This window comes from Tetrapisispora phaffii, chromosome 12 (genome assembly GCF_000236905.1).
Source record: "Tetrapisispora phaffii CBS 4417 chromosome 12, complete genome".
Classification (NCBI taxonomy): domain Eukaryota; kingdom Fungi; phylum Ascomycota; class Saccharomycetes; order Saccharomycetales; family Saccharomycetaceae; genus Tetrapisispora; species Tetrapisispora phaffii.
The window spans coordinates 215,914-234,425 of NC_016531.1; the positions used below are offsets into that span (position 1 = coordinate 215,914).

At 37.1% G+C, this 18,512-nt stretch overlaps 9 protein-coding genes and 1 non-coding gene across 10 annotated transcripts; 8 read left to right on the top strand and 2 right to left on the bottom strand.

Moving 5' to 3' along the window:
• The first annotated feature begins 745 nt into the window (after positions 1 to 745).
• Positions 746 to 887, top strand: TPHA0Ltrna4I. The gene is made up of 2 exons: positions 746 to 783; positions 851 to 887. It is a non-coding gene; the product is annotated as a tRNA-Ile (tRNA).
• A 548-nt stretch (positions 888 to 1,435) lies between these two features.
• On the top strand, positions 1,436 to 3,118 carry TCP1 (chaperonin-containing T-complex alpha subunit TCP1; the record flags this gene model as incomplete). The annotated part of the gene is made up of 1 exon (XM_003687848.1): positions 1,436 to 3,118. The coding sequence occupies one exon, from the start codon at positions 1,436 to 1,438 to the stop codon at positions 3,116 to 3,118; it is 1,683 nt and encodes a 560-aa protein (XP_003687896.1).
• Positions 3,119 to 4,943: 1,825 nt separating this feature from the next.
• Positions 4,944 to 7,865, top strand: TPHA0L01060 (Zn(II)2Cys6 transcription factor; the record flags this gene model as incomplete). Its single annotated transcript, XM_003687849.1, has 1 exon — positions 4,944 to 7,865. The coding sequence occupies one exon, from the start codon at positions 4,944 to 4,946 to the stop codon at positions 7,863 to 7,865; it is 2,922 nt and encodes a 973-aa protein (XP_003687897.1).
• A 1,228-nt stretch (positions 7,866 to 9,093) lies between these two features.
• TPHA0L01070 (survival factor 1 family protein) lies at positions 9,094 to 10,368 on the top strand (the record flags this gene model as incomplete). The annotated part of the gene is made up of 1 exon (XM_003687850.1): positions 9,094 to 10,368. The coding sequence occupies one exon, from the start codon at positions 9,094 to 9,096 to the stop codon at positions 10,366 to 10,368; it is 1,275 nt and encodes a 424-aa protein (XP_003687898.1).
• Positions 10,369 to 10,876: 508 nt separating this feature from the next.
• Positions 10,877 to 13,384, top strand: UTP13 (U3 snoRNA-associated protein UTP13; the record flags this gene model as incomplete). Its single annotated transcript, XM_003687851.1, has 1 exon — positions 10,877 to 13,384. One exon carries the CDS (start codon positions 10,877 to 10,879, stop codon positions 13,382 to 13,384), a length of 2,508 nt encoding a protein of 835 aa, XP_003687899.1.
• Positions 13,385 to 13,556: 172 nt separating this feature from the next.
• On the top strand, positions 13,557 to 14,150 carry TPHA0L01090 (uncharacterized protein; the record flags this gene model as incomplete). The annotated part of the gene is made up of 1 exon (XM_003687852.1): positions 13,557 to 14,150. One exon carries the CDS (start codon positions 13,557 to 13,559, stop codon positions 14,148 to 14,150), a length of 594 nt encoding a protein of 197 aa, XP_003687900.1.
• Positions 14,151 to 14,449: 299 nt separating this feature from the next.
• TPHA0L01100 (uncharacterized protein) lies at positions 14,450 to 14,842 on the bottom strand (the record flags this gene model as incomplete). The annotated part of the gene is made up of 1 exon (XM_003687853.1): positions 14,450 to 14,842. The coding sequence occupies one exon, from the start codon at positions 14,840 to 14,842 to the stop codon at positions 14,450 to 14,452; it is 393 nt and encodes a 130-aa protein (XP_003687901.1).
• A 1,060-nt stretch (positions 14,843 to 15,902) lies between these two features.
• Positions 15,903 to 16,301, top strand: TPHA0L01110 (histone H2A family protein; the record flags this gene model as incomplete). Its single annotated transcript, XM_003687854.1, has 1 exon — positions 15,903 to 16,301. One exon carries the CDS (start codon positions 15,903 to 15,905, stop codon positions 16,299 to 16,301), a length of 399 nt encoding a protein of 132 aa, XP_003687902.1.
• A 570-nt stretch (positions 16,302 to 16,871) lies between these two features.
• ADK1 (adenylate kinase ADK1) lies at positions 16,872 to 17,537 on the top strand (the record flags this gene model as incomplete). The annotated part of the gene is made up of 1 exon (XM_003687855.1): positions 16,872 to 17,537. The coding sequence occupies one exon, from the start codon at positions 16,872 to 16,874 to the stop codon at positions 17,535 to 17,537; it is 666 nt and encodes a 221-aa protein (XP_003687903.1).
• A 209-nt stretch (positions 17,538 to 17,746) lies between these two features.
• Positions 17,747 to 18,316, bottom strand: COX20 (Cox20p; the record flags this gene model as incomplete). Its single annotated transcript, XM_003687856.1, has 1 exon — positions 17,747 to 18,316. One exon carries the CDS (start codon positions 18,314 to 18,316, stop codon positions 17,747 to 17,749), a length of 570 nt encoding a protein of 189 aa, XP_003687904.1.
• Between the last annotated feature and the right edge of the window lie 196 nt (positions 18,317 to 18,512).

Below are 18,512 nucleotides of genomic sequence, written 5' to 3' on the forward strand. Positions count from 1 at the left end.
AAAGTTAGTGTCATTAGCCACTTCAGTTGCTCTAGTATAGTCCACATCTTTATAGTTAAATAATCGATTGATCTTTTATTAGTGTAATTAAACTATTCTATATAGAGTTAGATGCCCTCCTTATATATGAGTTAATCTGACAGTTGAATGAACATGCGTACGTGTTCATTCATCCTCCTAGGCTCTTTAGTGCTGTATTGTACATCTGTGTTTATCACGTAGCCATTTACATTGTAGTGAGAAATTTTCACCTACCACTTGAAAGATTGTTCTAGACCTTCTTTCCATTAGTAAGTGATCTATTAGTTCTGGACTCAAAGTGTCATAAACTCTTAGTTCTGTCACATACACTACAATAATTCTGACATTTAGATTAGTCTCTCTGGTCTCTTGGACCTGGATCAATGAATTATTAGTTATTGATTACCGGGGTTTATATATACATAATATTTCAATCTACCGTTCTGTCCAACGAGACGACGTCGTCGAGTTGAACACGTATGGCAGACTGATGGTTCTACAGTACTATTTATGCATTAGAAATTCTGCTATTACATTCTTGCAGGCACTATTGTTTCAGGTCGGCAACAATAATCTCCTAAAGAGGTAATATCTGGTATCGAATAGTCACCTATACGACCAGTGAGTGACTCCAAAACTACGATTGTCTATCCAGAAACTTAGTATAAACACAGTTATCCAGACACTCAAATACCTATCTTTTCCTTAAATAACTTCAGAAAATGCTCGTGTAGCTCAGTGGTTAGAGCTTCGTGCTTATAGATACAATCGGAGACTCGAAGTATTCTGTACTCAATGATCTGTAAAAAGGATTCTTTGTGAAAAAAGCAACGCGAACGTCGAGGGTTCAAACCCCTCCTCGAGCACTTTCCCTAATTTTTTGGTTTTCATTTTTGCGTGCCATGCTGGAAGAGTGGCTGTGTATGCTTCTCACTCACTCACAGACTGTCCATAATAACGTTGTCGCTAAATCACACTATTGTAGTCAGTTAAGTTCTTCCAGATACCACTAGTTATGAACACCGAGTTAGCGCACTCACCAACACTGGACTTCACGCCAGTTACCCATGCAGTGGGCCGTGATGGAGTGCGGGTAATACATTACCCGCACTCCAAGATTCCATTAAAATTTTCTTTGCAATTGGAATCGGTCAACACACTCTCTGAAAGAAAAACGCCATCAACAAATTTATAGTGACAATAATAATACATATACAGTTAGTTATGCTTACATATCTACAACGATGAATTATACTTCTGATATACTTAACTCTTGGGCTTTTTATATGCACGTTGACTTGCATATGCATATACATATACATAAATCTATTGATTCAGTTTGTCTTTAGTTGGTGGAGGTGTTACTTTTAATCGAGAAGGACTAGTGCAAGAGAGTATTGAACACAATCTAAGAATGTCCCAAGTCTACAGTAACTCACGTTCAGATACCTTATTTTTGGGTGGTGAAAGAATCAGTGGGGAAGATATTCGTAATCAAAATGTTTTAGCTGCTTTGGCTGTTGCAAACGTTGTGAAGTCTTCTCTAGGGCCTGTCGGTTTGGATAAGATGTTAGTGGATGATATTGGTGATTTCACTGTCACCAATGATGGTGCCACTATTTTATCTTTGCTGGACGTCCAACATCCAGCAGGTAAGATCCTGGTTGAATTGGCGCAGCAGCAGGATAGAGAAATCGGTGATGGTACTACTTCTGTGGTCATTATCGCATCCGAACTGTTGAAGAAGGCAAATGAACTAGTTAAGAACAAAATTCATCCAACTACAATCATCACTGGTTTCAGAGTCGCTTTAAGAGAAGCCATTCGTTACATCAATGAAGTTCTATCAGTCAGTGTCGATTCATTAGGTAACGAAACGTTACTTAATATTGCAAAGACCTCCATGTCTTCAAAGATTATAGGTGCAGACTCTGAATTTTTCAGCAGTTTAGTGGTCAACGCACTACTTGCCGTTAAAACTCAAAATTCAAAAGGTGAAGTGAAATACCCAGTTAAAGCTGTCAATATATTAAAGGCTCACGGTAAATCTTCTAAAGAATCAGTTTTAGTCCATGGTTATGCTTTGAACTGTACAATTGCCTCCCAGGCCATGCCAAACCGTATCGCTACAGGTAATGTCAAAATTGCTTGTCTTGATATCAACTTTCAAAAGGCTCGTATGGCAATGGGCGTTCAAATTAATATCGATGATCCAGAACAATTAGAAGAAATCCGCAAGCGTGAAGCAGACATAGTTTTAGAAAGAGTAAAAAAAATTATCGATACCGGTGCTCAAGTTGTGTTGACTACTAAAGGCATTGATGATTTATGTTTAAAGGAATTCGTCGAAGCCAAAATAATGGCTGTCAGACGTTGTAAGAAAGAAGACTTAAAGAGAATCGCCCGTGCTACTGGCGCCACTCTAATAAGTTCTATGTCCAACTTAGAAGGCGATGAAACTTTCGAATCTAGTTATTTGGGTACTTGTGAAGAAGTTGTTCAAGCTAAATTCTCCGATGACGAATGTATATTGATCAAGGGTACTTCCAAACACTCTTCTTCATCTGTCATTCTACGTGGTCCAAACGACTACTCGTTAGATGAAATGGAACGTTCATTACACGATTCCTTATCCGTTGTCAAGAGAACTCTAGAGAGTGGTAACGTTGTACCAGGTGGTGGTTGTGTCGAGAGTGCTTTGAACATATATCTGGATAATTTTGCAACTACAGTTGGGTCCCGTGATCAATTAGCCATTGCTGAATTTGCATCTGCATTATTAATTATTCCAAAGACCCTAGCTGTGAACGCTGCAAAGGATTCCAGTGAGCTAGTTGCGAAACTGAGATCTTACCACGCTGCAAGTCAATTGGCTCAACCAGACGACATAAAGAGAAAGAACTACAGAAACTACGGTTTGGATCTGATCAAGGGTAAGATTGTCGACGAAGTCCAAGCTGGTGTTCTGGAACCAACCATAAGTAAAGTGAAGTCTTTGAAATCTGCATTAGAAGCCTGTATTGCCATCTTAAGAATCGATACAATGATCGCTGTTGATCCAGAACAACCAAAGGAAGACCCCCATGCTCATATGTAATCCAGGTTTTTGAATGGAACAGCAAACCAAATAAAACACGAAAGAAATAAAATAGATATAGTATGACATAATTCATTTATTTAAATAGTAGTTAATTATTATTTTAATTATTATACGAGTTCGACTATATAATGAATAGAACAAAATCGCCTATTTGGATTATACATTGTTCAAAAATGGACATCCCATCACCCAATACGGAAATTCCACGCTTTTTTCTAAAAACTATCACATGTTTCCCATTCCTCCGCCCTGGCGGCTCCCCCGCCAGTTCCTCTCTCGTTCAATTGCCAGAAACCACTTCTCCAGAGAAACCACGTGAGAAAACCCTGAAGTTCGCAAGGCCTCAGAGAACTCCCTATGGACGTTTCTGCTTCAAACCTCTCCGAGAGCATCCTTCAGAGCAATTTCGTGGGAGCGGTGTGAACATTCTCGAGGAAGAACACGCCACTTAAACGAGCCATCCATAAGCAGCACACACGCACACACACAAATATGCAAACAACATAATACCGATGCCAGTGCTTTTGGGTAAGAGGTGCTGGGATTGAGTAATCCAAAAGTCCAGTGTTCGAGAATATCTTGATATAATTCTTTGCGAATGATATTGTGAAGAGCAAGATAAATCATCAAAAGGTCTCGGTGCTTTTGAAGAAGTTAAACGACCGCGACGGTAACGTTGGTTGGAAGAGGTTTTCAGAGGTGGTTTGGGCTCCACTGGAACTAAGAAGAGTGTAAGGTCATGATCTGGCTATATGAGGTCGATGACGACGAACAATTACGCCTGTGCTGTTATCGTCGTAACTGAAGAATGCACGCGGTTTCGGAACCACTCTATAGTTCCTATTAAGAGCACCACAACATCGATAGTGTTGCTTTTCTGTTTGAGCAAAGTGTGCTTAAAAGTTTATTTCCACACGTACACACATATGTATAGGTAGACTGTAGAATACATCAGTGAAGGCCGAACGGGACACGCGGACTGTCGCTTAAACGAGATCGTCGGGAACAGTCCATCTAGCAAAGGTGTTTTATTCACACGGTATGGTGCTCAGACAGCCTGTTGCGATAAATTATGCATCAATCACGCACCGTCACTTAGCTCGTGAAATGTGTCTTCTGCCATTGAACAGATGCCCTTGCTACAACCTCTCATTCATTCTATGATCTAAACAGTTCTTGTCAAAAAAATAGGCATCGCATGGCATCGCTCTCTCGTATATTTCGCTACCATTTCTATGATTTCGAAAAGCTTTGAAGAAACAACAAGTAAACTTCAAGAAGTTAAGAGACGAACTTGTTATTGCAAAGTTTTCCATTCTACTTACTCTCTACTGACCTTGACACTAAACTAAAGTGTTTGTGAATTGGTGAGAATCGATAATATCCGCTTTCAGCAATCTTACAGATCGGCTACCAAAGGCGTAGTTCGAAACCTTCATACTTGTATATAAACTAGATTGTATATTATTCTGATCTATGACTTGACGTAAAAGTGGCTTGTTGGCAGAACCTATTGTCTCTTTATTGGTAGGGGTGCATGCCAAATTGGATAGATAACGGTCATTCGGTGGGATACAAAAGCATAGCTTTTTAATATTAACATTATTCCAATTTTTTAATCTTTTTTTTCAACATAAGTTACCTTCTGCTCGTTTAGTTTTACCAGATCGTATCACATATATATGAATATATATATAAAGTTGATTTTGTAAAGACAGTTATAAAAATAGTGGCTGTGAACATCGGAGTTTGAGTAAACATTGAAACCAGGAAACGATACAGTAGGTACTACTGACGACAGCAGCACTAAAAATACATAATCATGATTTCTGCATCAAGTCTGGCGAAGACCTCTCAAAATCAAGTTAAACAAAGAAGAAAGAAGAAAATTATAGAGTTGATAGATGTAGGTGGGAAGAAAGTAAGTAAGACATCTACTGGTAAGAGAAAATTCCACAATAAATCGAAGAATGGCTGTGATAATTGTAAGAGAAGAAGAGTTAAATGTGATGAAGCTAAACCGGCTTGTGTGAAATGTTCTAATATGAAATTGGATTGTGTATATTCTATAATTGATACACCACAACGTCCTCCAAGCACTTTGACCACGACAATCATCATTGATAAGACGGTAGAACCGAATGAGGAAGGTGCTGTTCGAATTAAAACTCCCAACAACCAGCTGAAATTGAAAAAGAAGAAGGAACATAAAGCAAGATCAAAGAGTAGGAAAAACGAACCAAGTTTAGCTAATGAATACAAAGGGAAACGTGGTCGGGTTGAAATTAATGATAACAATATATTGGATAATTCAGACCAAGGTTTACAAGGCCCACCTTTGCTCACTGTGAAAAAAGAAGAAGGTGGAAATCCCATTAGAGATCAAAGAAAAGGTTCCATTGTGGTGCAGTTAAATTCACCAGAAAAGTTGAATTTGGCTGGCAATATGGATGCATTGTTACTACCATCACTAGCTAACCAAAATTCAGGAAGCAATTCTTTTTCTTTACAACAACAATTATTTTTATTACCACAACTAATGTCATTATCAAACTCAGAAAAATTTACGAATTTCGATTTATCGAGTTTAGGGAATCTTACTATACCAAACGCAACGAACAACAATAACATATTTCAGAAAGGCCTTAACGCTAACAATAAGAACTCTAGTTCAAATCCAATTTCAAACCCATTAAACCTTGATTCACCGCTGCAGTCTGCTCCATTAAATCATTCAACTAGTATTAGCAGCATGCTTTCGATGAATAAGTTTTCAATCCCACAAAATATGTTCGGTGGCAATATTGGAGGCAATAACAATATGACCCAGCCTGTCTCACTAAATAGCAATTCCAACAATTCAAATAATGTTAATAATAATTTCCAAAATACTGGCAATAACAGTTCCAATGGTAATAATAGCCAAGTAAAGCCAAACCAACAAACTATAAATATAGATTCAATGGCGTTGTTAAAGAATGCAGGAATAAATTTGAAAAGTATATTAGAAGGTACACAATTATCAGGTTTAGCACAATGTGATCCGCAAGATTTGTTGAATTTCCAAAAGGCAGGTCAATCGATGCGTATTAACATTGCCGAAGAAGTTCTTTCAAACATGCAGAAACAGATGATAAGGTCTTTAAACTCTCAAGGCATTTCTACAAACAACAATAGTCCGCAAACTGTTGGAACTCCAAATGCGGTGAACAATCCTACGATTACACCATCTGCTCAAATGTTGCCAATTAATAGAAACATTTTGGAATCTGAGAATAGTAACCTAAGTCCATTAGTGCCACCACTACAAAATATGAATAATATAAATACTCCTTCTAACCTCACCAACATATTTGACCGCCGAAGGTCCATTAATATTGATAACAATAGTTCTAACGGCAATATTAATCATAACCAAACCATAAGTCAGCATGATTCTTTTGATATACAAAGTACGATGAATGGTATCAATGAATCCTTATCTAAAAAGATGATTCCGGAACGAGATGGGACTTACAACGACTCATTATCAGTATCTGGAGCAAACAACATTTCATCAACTCATGGTAATTTCAAAAATAAAAGCAATAGCAAAAGTTCCATTGTTAATTTGGTAAAAATGTCTCAAGAAGTTTCTTTAAATTTAGTTGATTTGAAATTGCTATATCATTATAACACAGTCGTTTGGAAGACAATTATCGATGCCGGTATATCCGGTGTCGAATTGTGGTCCAAGGAGATTATTGAACTAGCTTTCGAGTATCCATTTTTGATGCATTCCCTTTTAGCATTTAGTGCAACACACTTATCAAGACGAGAATATGGACTAGAGAACTACGTGTCAAGTCATAGAATCGAAGCATTAAGACTTTTAAGAGAAGCTGTATTGCAGATATCTCCAGAAAATACAGACGCCTTGGTTGCCAGTGCTATAATCTTGATCATGGATTCATTGGCAAATGCATCTGGTGGAGTAGCATACAATCCATATAGGAGTTCCTCAGGAAACATAAATCTGGATAGCACCGATAGTGAAATCGAATCGCCAACAACCAACAATGATGTAGGCAGCACTATCAGTAACAATAGCAGTGGTAATAATGTTATGAGCACCAATGTCATGTCGGCAAGTGCATGGATATTTCACGTTAAGGGTGCATCAACAATCTTAACTGCAGTATGGCCATTAGATGAATCATCTAAATTCCATGATCTAATTTCCATCGATCTCAGTGAATTTAGCAATTTAATTACTCAAGAGATTAGTAAAGTTCAGCAACTCAAGTCGGAGAACGGTCAAGCAACACCATCGTCCACTGGGACATCATCTTTTATCACAGAATTGATCTGTTTTGATGAAAGCATCTCTGATCTGTATCCAGTCGAGATCGATTCACCTTATCTAGTAACATTAGCAATTTTAGATAAATTGAATCGTGAAAGTAATGAACCAAATTTCATTCTAAAGATATTTGCGTTTCCTGCATTGCTAGATAAAACATTCCTGGCTTTATTAATGACCGGTGATTTAGGGGCAATGAGAATAATGAGGAGTTACTATAAGTTACTTAGAGGTTATACCACCCAAATGATGGACAAGGTATGGTTTTTAGAAGGCGTGTCCCAAGTATTACCACAAGACGTCGACGAATACAGCGGCGGTGGAGGTATGCATATGATGCTTGACTTCTTAGGTGGAGGTTTACCATCGATGACGACCACAAATTTGTCGGAATTTATGTAAAAATAAAAGATATAAACAGATAGACAATATATATATAACAGGTCGAATTCCTCATATTACAATTAATAGTCACTTTATACAATGCATAGTTCACTCACATATTTATTTGTCATTTGCATACTCTTGTTGAGTTTGCAGCATTCAAATCAAGAAAACATATACATGTTTTTTTTGAAGTTGCTTGTTTGACAGTATTGCGAGAATGGAAACACGAGACCAAAATGACTTGTAGACACTTCATCGAACATGAAATCATACCATTCTCCGCCCCATTCCCCATCTCCTAGCATAACTATAAGTTCGTATACGTGCACCAAGAGGATGGTGCTCACTAAAGTAAAAGTAACACACCTTCTGGTAGAGGAACGACTGCACTCTGAAAACCAAAATATGTTAGAGTTTCGAATCATATTGTGCACAACATTGAACAGATCGAAAATAAATAAACGCAGATTTCGCAACACTGCCATTCTTCTTCAAATTCTTCTTTTTGAAAGCCTCTCTAGTTCCACCATGTGCGCCAATACCTAATTTGGCGGCCTTTCAGCTTCGGTGTTTCTGATTTCTTCTTCGAGAACAAGATACGTTGACCCACTCACTCACTAACGAAACGAATCAAAATTATAGTCAACTTGAGGGAAGACAGTCTTTGATAGGTGAAACGTTGAGGAAGTTAGCAATTAATTGACTCAAATTGTTGTCAGCACCGTGTGTTTGCAAGTAGCAACTCTTGTTCTTCCCGAAACGTTCAGGTTGTCGGTATTGTTATTGTTGTTGGTGATGATGTTACAAATACATGGAATGTGTAGGACTTGTCTTTTGAAGAAATAACTTACTAAGTTTAGCCCATACATTTCTTATTTCTGTATTCAGAGAAATTGGTGCTTTTCTTTAATCTTCTGCATCATATTCACTTCTCTTGCTAGGTTTTGCTGGTTCGAGGAGATTTCGTGTCTTATCGTGTTCGAAGTTCGGATCCAAGATGTTGGTAAAGGCACAAACAATCTGTACTTTCGATGCTTTTTACAATATCGAAAGGGTTTGATAAGTTGCACCTTCTATCTGCTAGTCAGCTGCATTTGCATATAAATAGAGATGCTTTTCATGCGAGAAATATGGAGAGTTTCCTTTGGCATTCTTATTCAGTATATTCTATATCTTGATTTCGTATACACACACTAGTAGACAACGTATAAGCATATACATAATAGATACATAGTGAAAAACCATGTTCGACTTAGTTAAAGGAAATAAAAACAAAATAAGATTCATTCCCTTTGAGGAAGCCAGTTCCAATTGCGATGGCAATTCAAAAGATCAATACACTTCGGTCAATACTTTGGAGCAAATGCAATGGTACGTTTACGACCATTCGAAGGAACCAATAGAGTCGCCAGATCAGGAAAAGACCGGTGAGTTACGTCGTTCTTCTGGTTCTTTCACTTTTTTAAACAAGTTAAGTACTAACCCAGAAACCAGGTTAGAAACTCAAACCATATACTTCACAGACCTGAAGACCGGTAAAGCTGGGTTCGTCCAAGTTGTCTACTCGAGCATGATGAATGCTTTGTACAAAGGTTTCCAATTGAATTTCAAATTATTTGACTCTAACGATAGAGATAACCATTCAAAAGACATTTGGCAATCATTTAAATTGTCTAATCTAACTAGTTTCAGTCCTTTGAAAGTAGAATTTGATAATGTCAAATTCGAATTCATTGAATCCAAATCTGATAAAAAAGAAGTATTCTCCCAACTCATTGTTCACGTTGACATCGAAAACACAGAGGATACAGCTGCATTGAAGTTGGATATGGTTATTGATCTATTCCCAGGTTATGTTACCAACCCAGATGGTTGTTCGTATTACTTAGAGAGAGGTATTTCCAAAGAAGAATCAGAGGACAAATCTGCCCAGTTCTCGTCTAACAAAATGATGAGACATTTGTTTGTCCCTAGAGCTAGATGCACCGGTAAGCTATATTACAAAGACATAAAAGGCAATAATGAGATCGAACTAGAGTTGGACGACGTTCCTACTTCTTACATCGACGCTGTTCAAGGGTTACTGCCAAACAAAGCCGCCAGAGCATGGAATTTCCTTTGTTACCACAGCAAATCATGGTCTATTTTATGTATGGAATTCACAACTACAGCTGAATACAATAATCATACCGTGACCACTTGGGCGGTCACAAAGAACGATAAATTAGTTAAAGTTTGTTCTGCAGTAGATAAACACTCTGTGAAGTACTTGAAGACATCGGTAGACAAAGAGAACAATTGGAAACCGCCATCTAAGATTGAGTTTCCAATGAAATTCACCGAATGTGATTTGAATTTGGTCAACAGATACGATATTATGAACGAGTTACCATTAGTTGTTAGAAAAATCGCCCAGAACATCGCTCATGTGAAACCATATATTTACCAATACTGTCAACAATCGAAATACGAAAATGAAAAAGGTATCTCTATCATTGAAAGTACATTTATCAGTTGAGAGAGCAGAATAAATTATGAGTGCTTCTTAATTCCACTAGCTGGCGGACCCGAAAGAGTTTCGTCACTACGCTACCTGCTTAGAAAGCAATAATTACCAATTGTGCTGCATTAGGAATAATTTCACATCATTAAACTTTACATTGCAATAATAAATAATAAATAATAACAATAAGTAATAATAATAATATTTAAAGTGACCTTACCTTAGTAAAACTATATCCTCTCGTCAATACCTGTTGTTCGTGCGCCATGATGGATGTTGAGATTTGGAAAAATTGAAACTTTGCGATGAGCTTGATGAAATTTTTTCATACATACAGTTACATTGGTTTACAGATGGATGGTCAGGATGTGTTTAATTGTAGAGTTGCGATGTTTCATGTGCTGCGGTAGCTATATCAACAGCTAATTAGATCCCGGTGTCTACAAAAAGAAGCTCCTTGATAAGGATAGTTTGCCTCATTAGAGAAATAGCAAGCACCTCCAAGACTTAAATTTGCACGAAGATGGATTTGAAAAATAGTTATTCGCATACCTCTTTGAGGCCAATATATGCAGGCAGTGGTGCTGTAGCCTCTATATCCGAAGATGGTACTATATTAGCTACACCTTTATTAGATGAAATAAATATCATCAAGTTAAGCGCTGACGCAACTGTCGAAGGACTCGATCACACCAAACATAATGCATCACAAATACTTCATAAGATAGAAAATGATGATGAACAAGAAATAACAGCTTTGGCATTGACTCCAGATGCACAATATCTGTGCTATGTTTCCCAGGCGCAATTATTGAAAATATTTAAACTTTCAACAGGAAAAATTGTCAAGTCTATGAAAATTTCATCACCTTCATATGTATTAGAAACTGATCCAACCTCTACATTGCTCGCAATCGGCGGTACAGATGGTTCCGTTACTGTTATCGATATAGAAAATGGGTATATAACACATTCTTTAAAGGGCCATGGTGCTACTATCTCAAGTTTGAAATTCTATGGTGAACAACATACTAATACTTGGCTGTTATCTTCAGGTGATACCAATGGTATGGTTAAAATTTGGGATTTGGTTAGCAGGAAAGCCATCCACACATTACAAGAACATAATTCTGCTGTCAGAGGAATTGACTTCAAACTTATCGAAAAGAAGAACAGCGAGGATTCGTTGCAGTTAATAACCGGTGCAAGAGATGATGTAATTAACCACTGGGAATTCAAAGATGTAACAAATTTGAAAAGATGTAAATTATTAAAGACTATACCAGTGCACCAACAAATTGAAGCTTGTGGTTTCATTATAAACATTGATGGTATTGATGACGATCTAATATACACTTCTGGTGGTGATGCTGTTCTTCAAATTGTCTCATTAAATAATAATTCAATAGTTAAAAAATCTAAAAAGCCGCTTGAAGAGTTATTCATCATCGGTGTTTTACCAGTCAGAAATTTTACTCAACTATATCTAGTATTTTCTGACCAAACATTGCAATTGGTTGATTTGAAAGACACTTTTTCTAATCCAAAAGAATATATCGAAGTTGTATCATCGCTAGCTGGTAACCACGGCACAATCGCAGATATGAAAGTTGTTGGTCCAAATTTTGATAAGTTAGCTTTGGCTACAAACTCTTCCACATTAAGAATAATACCTATCTCAGACGTCGATGATAGTAATTCAGTCTCCATCTCTACAGAATTGTACGAAGGTCATACCGATTTATTAAACGCTGTTGACGCTACCGAAGATGGTTTATGGATTGCCACAGCTTCTAAAGACAACTCTGCTATTTTATGGAGATACAACCCACGCACCACCTTATTTTGTAAATATGCACATTTCCAAGGCCATGTTTCTTCAGTGACCTCTGTTGGTTTACCTAATGTTATGAATAAAGGTTGGCCTGAATATTTAATCACCGCATCTAATGACTTGACAGTGAAGAAATGGAAAGTTCCTAAACCAACTGACAGGTTTGATATTGAAATATATTCTATCAGTTCGTCAGAATACACCCGTAGAGCTCACGAAAAGGATATAAATATGCTTTCAATTTCCCCAAACGATTCTATCTTTGCTACCGCATCATATGATAAAACTTGTAAGATTTGGGATCTTGAAACAGGTGAACTAAAAGCCACATTGAATAATCACAAACGTGGTTTATGGGATGTCTCTTTTTGTCAATATGATAAATTTATTGCTACTGCATCTGGTGATAAAACTGTTAAGATTTGGTCGCTGGACACCTTCACAGTTGTAAAGACTTTAGAAGGTCACTCAAATGCTGTCCAAAGGTGTTCTTTCTTTAACAAACAAAAACAATTAGTATCAACTGGTGCAGATGGTCTAGTTAAGCTTTGGGACTGCTCGACTGGTGAATGCATAAATACTTTAGATGGTCATGATAACAGGATATGGGCTTTGAATGTGATCAAAGATGGTGACATAGTAATTACTGCTGATGCAGATGGTGTCTTCCAATTTTGGAAGGATCGTACTGAAGAAGCCAGAGAAGAAGACATTGAAAAAGAAAAATTAAAGGTTGAACAAATGCAAACATTAGAGAACTATATATCCAGCGGAGACTGGACGAACGCCTTCTTGTTAGCGATTACATTAGATCACCCAGCAAGACTTTATAATGTTCTAAAACAATCAACAAGAGGGGTAGCTACAAATCTTTATGACGAAGATGGAAACAAAATCATTTTCAACAAAGAGTTGGATAATGTTATTTCTACATTAAACGATGAACAATTGTTAATGCTAATGCAAAGATGTAGAGATTGGAACACAAATGGACGTACGCATTCCGTTGCACAAAAAACCATCAACTGTATCTTAACAAAATACAATATTAGTAAACTATCAGACATATCTGGAATGATGAAGGTGATAGATTCCATTTTACCATACAGTCAAAGACACTTCAACAGAGTAGATAATTTGATAGAAGAAAGTTACATTCTAGATCATGCATTAGTTGAGATGGATAAGTTATTCTAAATATCTTTAAGTAATAAACAGTATTTAAGCTTAAATAATAATAGGTTTTAAATAGCAACTCAGTTGTTTTGCGACAATTACCCGACATCCATAATTTTAAGCTGTGAAATATTTTCAAGTGACATCTAACGATCAGAAATAAGATGCGATGAGATGATTAAAAAGGTTTTAAATGCCAGTTCACTGTTGTTATTATGCTACTTATCAAATTTACTGGGAAGAACTTAAGGTCTTGAGAATCACAGCGACAATAATGCTACCGAAAAATGTTGGCCCAAAAAAGGACAAATCTAGCAGAAGAAAGAAAAGAAGAACAGCTGAATCTTCTGATTCATCATCCAGTTCGTCTTCTGAATCTGATATTGAGGTAAATGATGATGAGCCAGTCGTTGATCAAACCAATAAGAATGATGGTGCAATTTCGTTTGATGTTCCAGCGGCAAATAAGTCTAATTTGGAAATATTAGAGGATAAGACCATTGAAAAATTGAACGAGATACCCTTCACAATGTCAGACTTGAGCAAGAGAATACCAACTGATAAGAAATCTAACGAGAAACATGTGTATGATTACAAGCAAATTGAAAAGATATTGGAATCTGATTCAGCCAAACTAGATGCTATTTACGACAGTTTCGCCGGGCAACATTGCTCTGATAAAGACAGCTTGAAACCCCGTCGTTCGCTTCTTGAAGTGGTAGATTTATTAGAACAAAACCATAAATATTATGATTACGACGGCTTCAATGAAGAAGTCTCTAAATAAACCATATAATTGCATAATTTTATAACATTTCAAGATTCATTATTATTCAACAAAAATACATACTTTAATTAAAACAATATGAAATTTTATTATTAAAAAGATCATTATCCCATTTATGTATTTATATTCTGAAAATATATACCTAATTACATTATTATACAATAGTATTTGAAATAATAAATACATTTTTTAAACCGATTGAATTATTTGTGTTTAAATCTTATTACAACTTGCTAATATAAAATTAAAATTAAAAATTAACAAGTACACTTGTCTTATTAACTTTAATTCCAATTTATTTAAGCTTGAGTAGAAGAAGAGTACTTGGTAACAGCTCTGGTACCTTCAGAAACAGCATGCTTGGCCAATTCACCTGGTAAGATTAATCTGACAGCAGTTTGGATTTCTCTAGCAGAAATGGTAGACTTCTTGTTGTAGGCAGCTAATTTAGAAGCTTCAGTGGCAATTCTTTCGAAAATATCGTTAACGAAAGAGTTTAAGATAGACATGGATTTTTGAGAAATACCGGTGTCTGGGTGAGTTTGCTTCAAAACTTTGTAGATGTAGGAAGAGTAAGTTTCCTTTCTAGCCTTAGTTCTCTTCTTACCGTCGACGGAAGTGGAGGTTTTCTTGGCAGCTGGTTTCTTTTCAGCTGGGGCTTTGGAAGCTGGGGCCTTGGAAGCGGAGGACATTGTATATTAATTTTGATGGTTTGGTTATTGGTGTTCTGTGAAATACAAGTAACAAGAAATAACAACTAAAAAAATTTTAATATAATATGATTAAAATCAATACAAATGAACAAAAGATTCGAAAGAAATAATAACATAGTCAGAAAATAGAGAACCCTTATATATATTATGAAATCCATAAAAAAACATGATATACAACCGTTGATGGATGCATTGTTGTTTACTCCAGTGCTCAAAATAAACAACATTGATGCATATATAACCCAACCCATTCCACAAATTACAATACTTAAACAAGCACGATAGAGAATCTATGAGTACGCCTATTCCAGCAACAATGACCTCTGTCACCAAAAACCATTTCTGGTCTCTAACTACTGCAGAATCGAGTCGTTAGTTAGTGCTGCGAATTTCGCACCATCATTACTCAACTTCTACAAAGGCTTCCCCATACAAAAACGTTTCTTAACGCGTGTGTTTGGATGATGAAGATGGTTGGACATCGCCAGAAGGTGCGAAACCACCAGCACGCCTTAAGCTGACACGCTGTTTCGCGTTTTAAAGTAGCTTTACGTGTAGTTATCATGTTCTACCAACCATGTGAAGCTTCTCTTGTCAGCACCAATTGGACTTTGGTGGTTCTCAGTTTTTCGCATTTGTTATTGAAATAAGTCTTCCTCTTGTCTGCTAAACTGTGAAATAAACGACCCATTCTGGTCCATCTCCTAAGTTCAAACTCAAACGTTCAACAGCATTATATCAACATTCGTTGTTTTGTTTTTGTGAATAAATTAACAAATCGGTTTCAAGTTCAAGCATATATAAGAAGATTAGTTTTCCCAGTTGATTAAGGTATCTGTTAGCTTTCAATTGTAGTTTTACAACTGTTAATTAGTTATTGTTCGTAGTTGTTCCTACAGTATATTTAAACATGTTATTTTTCTTTTTCTGCTTCGTTTTAATTGCTATATATTTTTATTTTATGGCTAGATATATAAGAGCATCGAATAGTGTATCAATTAAACACAACTAATCTCAATCAAATAATATATAAATAAAAATGTCTGGTGGTAAAGGTGGTAAAGCTGGTTCTGCTGCTAAAGCTTCTCAATCAAGATCTTCCAAGGCTGGTTTAACTTTCCCAGTCGGTAGAGTCCACAGATTACTAAGAAGAGGTAACTACGCTCAAAGAATCGGTTCTGGTGCTCCAGTTTACTTAACTGCCGTCTTAGAATATTTAGCTGCCGAAATCTTAGAATTAGCTGGTAACGCTGCTAGAGACAACAAGAAGTCCAGAATCATTCCAAGACATTTACAATTAGCCATCAGAAACGATGACGAATTGAACAAATTATTAGGTAACGTTACCATCGCTCAAGGTGGTGTCTTACCAAACATTCACCAAAACTTATTGCCAAAGAAGTCTGCTAAGGCTGTTAAGGCTTCTCAAGAATTATAAAGATGATAATGTTGGGGTGAGCTTTCACCATACGTTTTTCTTTTTTATCGATTGTGACATTGAAATAAAAATGTCAAATCCTGGGCTTTTAATGAAATTAAAATTCGAATATATTTGAAATAATACATATTAAGAAAAATCATTGTAATATTATATATACTGTTTTTTTATCTCTGTGATATTTTAATTATTCAATTGTATATTATAAAAGAATACTAAAACTTCTATATTAACTATCTTTATATAAAGCTGTTGTAGTATCGTCAGTGTTCCAACCTCCTCGTGAGCAATGACCTTTGTCGTTGAAACATCGGATCTTTCAAGCGAACAAGGCAGCTCTCGAAAAATTATTGAACGTCCAACATCTCTTGACCACACAGTTCTGAGAAGTTCAGTTGGATTCATTGTAAGATTGGAGGATGTTTGAGTCAGTCGACTAACCTTGGCAACGCATGTTATAAGTGTGGGTTCGCCTTTAGTGTTATTTTATGTCGTGTTTGGTTTCGAACAAGAAGGATAAACAAGGACGACAAACAGCGCTCTCAAAAGATACTGTATCCCAATAACAAAATGGCTGACGAATCTATCAGAATGGTCTTAATTGGCCCACCAGGTGCCGGCAAAGGTACTCAAGCTCCAAACTTAGTTGAAAAATTTGGTGCCGGTCATCTATCTACCGGTGATATGCTAAGATCCCAAGTCGCTAAAGGAACTCCATTGGGTGTTGAGGCTAAGAAGATCATGGACCAAGGTGGTCTTGTTTCCGATGAGATCATGGTATCTATGATCAAGGACGAATTAGCCAACAACCCAGCCTGTAAGAATGGTTTCATTTTGGATGGTTTCCCAAGAACTATTCCACAAGCTGAAAAGCTGGACCAAATGTTGGCTGAAAGAGGTACTCCTTTACAGAGAGCTGTCGAACTACAAGTCGAAGATGAGTTACTAGTCGCCAGAATCACTGGTAGATTAGTCCACCCAGCTTCCGGTAGATCATACCACAAGTTGTTCAACCCACCAAAGGTTGAAATGACTGACGATGTCACCGGCGAACCATTGGTTCAAAGATCTGACGACAATGCTGAAGCCTTAATGAAGAGATTGAACTCATACCATCAACAAACTGAGCCAATCGTCGACTTCTACAAGAAGAACGGTATCTGGTCGGGTGTCGATGCTTCTCAACCACCAGCCACTGTTTGGGAATCAATCTTAAATGCTCTAGGTAAGAAATAAACACCAACTAATTAATTGAACCTGTGCACTCGTATATTTAGCGTATATCTAGTTATCTATCTATATGTATGTATGTATTTACAATTTGGTGTTTTTAATGACATAGCTAAAGTTTTCAATGTAATCTATCAGTACGCTATGGCGTGTGTGTTTGTGTATCTTGTGTATCTACCGAATACAAGTAAAAACTTGTAAAGAAGAGAACTATATCACCAGAACTTGTACCATTTCTTAGCATGCTCTGCCGTGGTCTCCGCCCATTGTTTCTTTAGTTCTTCAGCGTGTTGCACCTCGTGCAGCATTGGTTTTTGTTTCTGTTGTACCAGCTGCTTTGCCCTCTCTGAATTTTGGAAACTCCTTCTCCTTGTGTTACGGCACTGCTCCCAACCAACAATGGACCCCAGGACAAAACTCCCCAAGGCCCAATTTGTAGCTTTCGTTATATTTTTATGGTACAAGAACATAGCAGAACCTATGACGAACAGACTTGAGAACCCCAGCATTCCAGCATCTCTGAAACATGGAATCATGACCAGGTTCGAGAACGAGAAGTCCTTCTTCGAAATGGAGTCAACTGCAAGTTTAAAGTTTGAGTGCTCCTTCTGCCTCGAGAGTTCATTCAACGACGGAGCCTCTGTATTGAACCTTGGTTTCGTGTCCTCGAGCAAAATCTTCTGGCCTCTTGAATAACTAGAAATTTCAGCTACTTCTTCCTCACGGTTGCTTCCTTTGGCAATATCGCTACTTTCCGGCTTGCTTGACCATAACCAATTACCCATGACTGCCCTATATACTGCTCTTGATGCAACACTGCGACTTACAGCTAAGAGTGCATACCATCTACTCACAAACAAGCAATGTGGCAGCATACATACTGAACAAGACACTATTTTATAACTACCCTAGAGTTCCCTCGTTGACAAGTAAACCCAAACGAGAAACCCTGCCTGTCACATGACCAGACCAGGCAACCAG